The sequence below is a fragment of the Camelina sativa genome, chromosome 1, assembly GCF_000633955.1.
Source record: "Camelina sativa cultivar DH55 chromosome 1, Cs, whole genome shotgun sequence".
NCBI lineage: Eukaryota > Viridiplantae > Streptophyta > Magnoliopsida > Brassicales > Brassicaceae > Camelina > Camelina sativa.
The window spans coordinates 7,391,060-7,400,580 of record NC_025685.1 but is presented as its reverse complement, the minus strand read 5'-3'; the positions used below and the strand labels follow the sequence as shown (position 1 = coordinate 7,400,580).

Sequence of the window (9,521 nt, the reverse complement as noted above, 5' to 3'; positions counted from 1 at the left end):
GGATTTTTTTTTTTTTTTTTTGTATGTGTTGTATATACAATCACATATACACACATGTATCAGGTTCTCTATGTAATTCTATTGTCTTTTAATTTGATTTCTTTGCACTTTTGATCTATGCCTAAAAGATGGCTAGTCCATATGTTAGATTTTATACATGTCCACTTGGCTAGATTTCTTAGGTAATCTATAGATATCAGTGCTTACGACTTTAGGTTACAATTTAAGTTTGAAATAATTATTAAAATTAAGAGTGCGGACTTGCTTTGGTGGGTGGTAATAATATTATTATGAAATAAAGTTGCATAAAATATGGAAAGAGATAATACTAATTAATGTGCACTAGATGGAATATGCTAAATGCATGGTCACAATGTAGCAAACTAATAATCAGTTCTAATTCTTACTTGGGAAACCTTTAAATAAGATCAGCTGAACCATATGCACCCGAACCAAGTTACAACGCCAAGATTTACTTTGATTTCTTTTAGTTATAAGTAATCACAAGTTAGGCTTCAATATTAATACTCTGATCATGAAAAGTTCAATTTTGATTAGAAAACAATCATAACTAAACTAATATTTTTGTTGTTGTTTCCGGTTTCATTTACTTTCGGAAGAGTAGACCTTCAAACCGAAATCAGCACTTTTCATATATAAGTAGTATGAATAAATATATATTGATCACCAAATCCCCCACATGCTCTTACTTTTTTTATCTTTGAATTTTCTTTTGCAAGTTGAGAGACATAACAGACAAATAGATACAAACAGTCGGAACAAAATACGACACAACAAGGAGATACAAGTGGTGTAAAGATGGAGTTGTTTGATTCAGAGGCAAAACAAAGAATTAGACCCAAACACATTTGTCACATCGCATTTTCACATGGCACCTCGTGGTTCTCGACATCAACGTTATATTATTCTGTCTTTTAACGCATAATTACAAATCATATATGTGGGTGACAAGTTCAAAGCTAAAAGCATAAGATAGTAAATATTTAACTTGACCTGTTTCTTCTTTTTTTTTTTTACTTTACCTCGGAAGAGAGAAACCAAAAATCTAGCAAAATGGCTTCTCTTCTGAGTTCGTTTCCTCCTGATTCCACATATCGTATCCCTATACAAACATCTTTAATTTTTTCTCATAAACATATGAGATGAAATGGTTAAAGGTAGCAATGAAATATCTCTTCGTGTAGAGTGATCACTGAATAAAATCCGCGATCAAGAATTGAGGTATGATCTCAATGGAAGACTTGAGGGGAGGCGTAGTATTCACTCTCATTGAAGACAGGTCTTAGATCTTCTTTACACATGAAATCTAAAGGAAATGAGACGAGATGTCCCTTTACCGACTTTAGTCTGTCCATTGGATCGCTCCTCTTGATGTCTCCATTATGGTAAGATTCCAGCTTCTCCGGTGCTATTCCCAAGTCAATCGTTGTGTGTCCCAGTTTCTCTTTCCAGTACGATATCCCTTGTCTGAAGGCCATTCTGCATATATACATATCCAAGAGGTTTCACATTCCAAGGCCATCGATCAATCAGTCTAATATATTTTCGTGTAGAGAAGAACTATTTTCAAGCTTAAGTTCACTACTTAACATTATTATAGTGTCCAAAGGTGGAAAAAGATCGGAATTGTACCTTGAATGGATGAGATCATTGGGCACACAAGAGAAGACATCCTGATATATCATTGTGTTTGTCTGCGTTGGGATAAATAAGCGCACGGGTTATATCTGGCCAGTGAAAATACAAATTTCACCATGTAATCACGTTGCTAACCTTTGCAGTTGCCATCCATATATTCTTGTAGGTTGAATCAGAGACGGGATCCATAATCTGATCGATCTACAACGAATAACCAAAGATCATATTTTAGCAATATAAGCATGGGAAGCATTTATAGTCTTAAGACCCTATTCAATCATAATCAATGTTTAAAGTTCATCCCGGTAAGGTTCAGATCATCTTTCATCATTAGGTATAAGTACAAGAAATAATTTCCATTGCTTTTGAAGTTTAAAAACTGCTTATATACTGTTATCTCTAATACAATTTCGTAAGAACGTTATAGAGAGAGAGTTAAAGATATGATACAAACCTCTCCACTACGAAGTCCAAGGTGCTCGGACCACAGAGAGAGCCTAAGACTTGAAGAAAATTTTCCAGCCTTCCATGGCTTTCCTGCCATGCGGGAATCTACTAACTCTGTGTCTTCGATTAGTACTCCGATCTGATATAGAGCATATAGAAGCATGTTATGATTTTTAATGTTCAGATACACACGGTCATTAAAAAAACCTTCTACAGCATACTAAAATTAATTTAGCCCCAACTATAAACTCTCCTATAACGTTTTGAGATAGAAATACTTTATTTTCTTTCCACCAGCAAAAGAAACAAAAGCTTTTTCACTGAGACCTACTTCCATTCTTCTACCTTTCTAACTCTTTCTGTTTTTAACTTGATCTCCACCTTAGTGTCAAATATGAAATAGGCTTTTGGAAATCAATGTTTAACACAAAAAAGCACGTGAGTATAAAATATGACCTCAGAATCCCTTGAGCCAAGTAAACTCCGGTCGTTGATATTGGCAGATCCAATCAATGCGGCACGGTCATCAATTATCATGATTTTACTGTGAACATACACCTGCATGGAGAAAAAAAATTAGCATTCCCGTTTTTCATACTCATTACCGCTACGTTTACACACATGTATAAGAGGCATATGGTGTTGTGGCCACAAAAAAGGTAGCAATGAGCAAAGCTAGCCCATGAATGATTGAGTTTTTACCTGACTAGTGGCGACAGGTCCATCCTCAGAAAGTTTACCATATGCCCTGAGGCCGTAGAAGGAAATATACTCATGAGCCTTTGGGCCAATAGTATTGTAAAGATTATTCAGTATTGAGTTCTGTCCCCTGTATATGGTTCGATACTGCCAATGCATTATGGCTCTAACAGATGCTGCACCACTGTCGTCAATACCTCCCTAGCAGACGCACAAGCCGGTTTAGAAAATTTCATCTCAAGGGGAAACTTTTTTTGAAACAGATACAGTTTTCTAGATGAAACTAACCTGGAAACCTGGGAGGAGAGGTATAACAACAACAACCCTGAAACTTTTCTTCTCGTTATGGGCACGCAAAATCCTCTTGTACAATGCTTCTAAGACACGGTTCTTTATTGTGTCATCTCCAGAAAGGCCTGATATGAAAAACTGATTCTGGAGACACATTGCACACCATACAAACAGTAGTCAGAAAAATGAAGACAATGTGAACCTATGGCCACTACTACAGTTTCAAGAACCAAGTTACTTGTATCATCTGAAAGGTGACTTAATGCTACGATAGCAGGCTGTTTCAATGAAACTCTATATGATGCTCAGCCATTGGTCTATCAAGCTGAACTCATGCAAACCCGAGATTCCATGAAAAAAAATAATCTTATAGCTAATACCTCAATGTAGATAAAATGTTCAGCTTTGTCAATGAGAGAACGGTAAGCAGAATGGATACTCTCTTCAACTTGGCTTGTTCCAGCAGACCACTGACTGACACTTCGTATAATCTGAAAATAGGTCCAATCAGTGCTAAATGTTGAAGGAAAATTCACATTTTTTTATCACGAGAAAAATTCAAAGATAAAAAGCTGGAGGCAAGAAGGAAACAGAATAGGATCCTACGCCAACTGCAGCAGCTGTATTTAAATTTGAAATTCAATAGATAGTTGATATAAATAAACTTCCATAACACCCACCTGACAGCGGCATGAAGTTCTCGGACCGACTTGCCCAGTCTCATCTGGCGACCCAACCTGATAATCACGTTCTTGTGTTTCCCACCACTCTGAATCTATCGTATTAGACTTACGCTTTGCTACTGGAAGATCTAGCCCATTACGATCATCTACAAATCCCCTCATAGGAGTATCTCCATCAACTGGTTCAACTTTCAATTTCCGGAAAGAGAAAGGACCATTTCTATTGTTTGTTCCATTTTCTTTATTCCCCCCACTCGAACCATCCTGATCAACAGGTTCTTGAGGCAAAAGTAATGGAATGTCCTGCAAAGATGATCTAGAAGAAAATGAATCATCTCTTCTAATCCCTTTAAAGCTGTCTTCTTCTTTATTGCATTCAATGTCTGACTCCTCTTGCCTTCCCATGTAGTGGGGTATAACCATATGATGCTGGGGCATAAGAAGCGGAATTGAATCCTCATACGGTGCTTTGTTTCTCTGTAATAACCATTGATTATCATGTGGTTATAACAAGAAAAACAAACAGATGAAGAAAGCTAAAGAAGTATATGAACCTTAGCATAGTTCCAGCGTTGAACAAAGTGCCTAGCCACGTCACGGCAAGGTGGTCCCCATAAAGCACAATGCACGTCATGCCAAGGCATCCGTGGATGTTTTCTACGGTCTAGTTCATCTTTAAGAGCATCCTCCCAAGTATTGGGTTCAGACTCTCTGGAGAAATTTAATAGTGTTCAAACAGAAAAATCAGAGGGTGGAACTGGGAAAGGTGAAATGAGTAATGGACATTCTGATTTGTATTTTTAATGTCCAAAATCTGATTGGTGGAAACCCACCGAATAGTTTATCTTCAAACATCACAGCTAAAAATTACTTGCAAGTGACACACAAGTTCTTCTTATTGTAAAAAGTAACATGGTAAAATGAAAAAAAAAAGATTTGACATGTCAAAATCAACTGTTTATTCGCAATGATAAATCTGTTAATACTCATGTTAAAGATGGAAATTCTTACCTGGGGTTATAATAGTCCTTTCCAGGCCATGTCACAGAAGGGTTATCTCCAACTTTATGTTCAAACGTGTCATACCGGCCAAAACACAAGTCCAGCCCTCCAATAAAGCAAACCTGATTATCGACGATGACCAGTTTTTCGTGGTGTGACCTACAAAGACATGTGGAGGTACTACTAATCAATGTGCTTCCCAATTGTTTTTGTTGTCACATAAACTAGAAAGAAAGCATTGTGACATATTAGAGTGATATATTATAAACTGTCTAGTGTCATATCATACCAGAGGTAGACACCACTTGAGAAATGATCAGGATAACGAAGTACCCTCACATTCTCATGAATGCCAAGAAGCCTGCGTTTGCTATATACACTGTTGATTTTTAAAGCAAGAGCAACCTCTTTGTAGAGTAGGATGTATATCTGAAAAAGATAGTAATACCCAAATGAAACAAAATTAAAACAAACTATGACAATTTCTCATCTCAACCTGGAGTAAAAGAATGAAAAAAATATGACCGAACTATGAAAATTGGAAATCTACGGGTCCAGAATAAAAAGTAAGAAAATAGAGAAAACCGAAGTCAGTATTCAATTTTTACCAAGATTATCCCCAAGTATAACGAGCACCGAATACACTAAACTTGACCAAAATTCAACTGAAAATAATGCTAATTGTCGAGAGGACAGAAAAAAAAATGATCACAGCCAAAAACTACTTATGTTTACCAAATTTCCACCAAGTATACGCAAAAACTATGGCTCTTTCAATTCTCTGCAAGATCACAGAATAAATCTTACAAGGCATGCTACCAAGAGACCGGCATAGCTATCAGTGGAAAGATCCCAAAAACAAGGTTCTAAATAAGAAAACGTGCTCAATTCTCCAAACCTGGCAAGTAAGATCTACATTGCAGATTACAGACATGCGACACAACAGACAGCTATCAATACGTGTATGTCTGTAGTAACTAGTAAGTACCTGAACTCCTTGCTTGGCTTTATTCTCCAACAAGTTGTCAAGTCTGGAAGAAGTATGCGAGTCAAAAGGGCGCCTAAGATAGAGTTCTGGGCACACCCACCAGCCACAGATGAAAATCTACAAGAAAAAGAAACAAACAGATTAATTTAAAATTTATAAGTTTCAACACATCATTCGTCTCCACACCCAGTAATGAAAAGTGGTAAGACCTCAGATTTAGCATTTTCAATGGCTGCAGCAATGGCTGCAAAAGCTGCTCCACCATCTATAAACCACTGGGCCTGACTTCCATCATCCGTCAAACCCCTTGGGGGAGCATATGAGCCAAAGCGATGGGGATGGCACCAACCCTCAGGAGGTCTTAGCGCAGCATCGTTAATAGAAGCCACCCAATCTTTAACTTTTGCACTACTCTTTGCCCTTATTCTTATACTCCGGTTTCCAGATGTTACCTGGGACATTTTAACAAAAATTATATAGCATGGATTATTCATAACTTCTTTAACATCTGACCCCAGAAATATTTGTGCAGGCTGAGGATTCAACTTTTAAGCTTATAAAAGAAGGATTCAGTGGGCTACCACTTTAATTGACTACACATGGACATCCTAATTTTCTTGGTTATCAATTTCCCACTGCGCAGTTGAGGTGATAGTCTTCATGCATAATAGATATAAATTTAGGAAATATAACTTGGAAAATTTACTTTAATTTCTAGTAGAAGCATAAAAGAAATAGATAATCAACCAAGGGGTATTGAAAATAAAAGATAAACAAGAAAGTTTATTTAGATGGAGTAAGCATACATATATGATATAATTGATTGAAAGATAAGTAGGAGAGTAACAGCTAACCTTAAATGCATGCCGCAAAGGATTATGATCCTTCAGTTCTACTGCTAGTGATACATCCACANAATACACTAAACTTGACCAAAATTCAACTGAAAATAATGCTAATTGTCGAGAGGACAGAAAAAAAAATGATCACAGCCAAAAACTACTTATGTTTACCAAATTTCCACCAAGTATACGCAAAAACTATGGCTCTTTCAATTCTCTGCAAGATCACAGAATAAATCTTACAAGGCATGCTACCAAGAGACCGGCATAGCTATCAGTGGAAAGATCCCAAAAACAAGGTTCTAAATAAGAAAACGTGCTCAATTCTCCAAACCTGGCAAGTAAGATCTACATTGCAGATTACAGACATGCGACACAACAGACAGCTATCAATACGTGTATGTCTGTAGTAACTAGTAAGTACCTGAACTCCTTGCTTGGCTTTATTNGATTAATTTTAATGTCTGATCAGGAGCAAAAGACATGAACTGTTAAAGGAGACAACTGCATTTTATAACATACACATTGAAGAATCTACAGTCGATTTAGAAAAACAATTATACTTCTTCAAACTTAATATCTCATAACGGCGGTGAAGCTGGCAGAGAAGTTTGTTGCATAAAACCTCTCCAGTGAGAGTAGTAACATATTTTGTCATTAAAAAAAATTACTAAAGATGAAATCTATTTCTTCAGATAAATAAGTTTTTCATAGCATTCAACGAATTAAGAGACAAAGCAAGAGTAGGAGAGGGGGCAAGAATAACAAAAGAACATATAAACAAAGCTCACGAGTCACCCAATCGGAACGTCCAGAGGTAAACCAATTTATCATAGCAAAATACAAACTACACGAGTATGAGCAAGAAAATTAGAATTTCCATACCTTTTGCCAATTATCATTGCAGCAACAGAACCAACAGCATCCACAGCATCTATTAGAATCATCATCACTCTTTGAAATTTTCGGTAGATGTTTTACCATAATATAGTCTTCTTTCAATTTGGGCCCATACTCTGGTGAGAATGACAACATCGAGACCTCCAAAAACCTGCAAACCTATATTAGGCATTTAGGATTTAACTATGCAAGCAAGCCTCAGAAATAGAATGATGCTCAATTTGTAATGAGAATACAAGTATGAAATGCACGAAACCCTTTAAATAAACACTTGATGTATTCAGATTTTCAAGCTAGAACAGAAGAGAAAACTAGGTATTGACTATGATAAAGTAGTTAGACCACCCAGCAAAATAGATTATACAAACATACCTCCCGTGAATTGACAATATCAAGATTCCCTAGAAAATGATTCAAATATTCTTGCATCGCATGCTTTCCTCTAACTGATATGGACTGCTGTCTGCCTAAAGGACGAATGACTGGCAAAGCAGCGCTTGAAGGAACATCTCTGAACAAAACAGCCTACTCGTCAGAAAATAAAGGCATCCGTTGGAAGAGTACAGACGCAGGTCAGCAACTTATCCAACCAAAAATAATGCCCAACAGGTCTGACCTATTTTTGGCACTCTCATCTTGATGCAGCGGAACTTCATCAGCATCTTCATCTTGCACAACGGGTGCATGATCCCCTATTCCTAGATTTTGAAGCCATTCTTTAACCTTTAATGTGATATTCGAAAGAAAAACTACATCAAAACTCGATGCAACATCAAGTATGCAATATAAAAAAAGACTTAGAATCAGACCAAGAGAAACAAAAACTAGTAGAAACACAAACCTGTTCCTGCTTCTCGTGAATTTCTTCAATAAAAGCACGTTTCTTCAATGCAAAATGCAAATAAAATACTTGAGATGCTTTTTTAACAAGTTGCCACTTGAACTGTGACATAAAAGCACTAAAAGTTAGGACTCAAGAATTACAATGTAATCAAAAAGTAGAAAAGCTCCACTAAAATAGTTAGCACCATTTCCACTAAAGTAAGGAGAAACATATAACTATTGATAAATGTATCTCTGTTTCGAGCTTCCCAATCAGCCAAATAACAACACCGAGCAAACAAATTCGAAAAAGTCGATAGTCTAATCCAAGCATCTATAAGTCTGACCTAAATTATAATAGTACGAAAGAGAGATAAGAGGGAAACAAAGAGATGGACTCGCCTGCTTATATTGGCACTCAATTGTGTAAGACAAGAGTACGGGGCTAATATCGCCGGCATCAGGACGAGAGACGGAGACGATAACAGCCTTGGGTAATTCTTCGAAAATACGATTAGACTCCTGAGTAGGAGCCGGGGCGAAAGAGAAGAGCGAAGAGACCATCGAAGGAAACTGCTCAGGCTGCATCTGAAAGTATCGTCCTCCACCACTGGCGGGAGACATCAACTGCTCAGATGCCATTTTTTTTTCCTGATCTCTTCAAACCTCCAATTACTCAATTCGATCGTTGAATTCAAGATCTACCAAAACAAAATTCCGTCTCTGGTCGCGTGAAATTACGGGATGCTTAATTATATATCCCCGGGGAATTCCGATGAGAATCCGATTAGTCTGAAGAAGACGAAATCGTTGGACGATCTAGAGGATCGCAATGGAAGACAAATCAATCTAAGGGGAAAATTCAAAAGTCGGGGGAGAGAGAGAGACACACGAACACGGTTATTTTGATTTACAAGTGCACGAAGAAAGCAAAGTGAACATGAGAATTGAACTACGTCGACTTTGACCTCTCTCTTTTTTCCTTTTTTTGTACCGGATACTCCAATTCTGGACGGATCCGGGTTTTATTTATTTCTTTTACTATCCTTTTTTTTTTTTTTGACAACATTCTTTTACTATTTTCTTACAAAGTAAAGTAACTAACATTGATAAATCAAACTATAATATAAGTAAATTTATATGTAAAAAATAATCAATATTCAATCATAATTTCAATCCATATTTACT

General features: G+C 36.8%; 1 protein-coding gene across 1 annotated transcript; it reads right to left on the bottom strand.

Annotated features, from left to right (window-relative positions):
- Positions 998–9,270, bottom strand: LOC104705124 (phospholipase D zeta 1-like). The gene is made up of 21 exons (XM_010421112.2): positions 8,736–9,270; positions 8,353–8,454; positions 8,128–8,234; positions 7,884–8,022; positions 7,497–7,670; positions 6,783–6,828; positions 6,624–6,691; positions 5,979–6,221; positions 5,770–5,886; positions 5,071–5,210; positions 4,791–4,940; positions 4,334–4,490; positions 3,777–4,256; positions 3,477–3,587; positions 3,094–3,240; positions 2,809–3,006; positions 2,563–2,664; positions 2,114–2,245; positions 1,795–1,860; positions 1,654–1,715; positions 998–1,500 (listed from the first exon to the last, which is right to left on the bottom strand). Exons 1-21 carry the CDS (start codon positions 8,973–8,975, stop codon positions 1,251–1,253), a joined length of 3,231 nt encoding a protein of 1,076 aa, XP_010419414.1. The 5' UTR covers positions 8,976–9,270; the 3' UTR covers positions 998–1,250.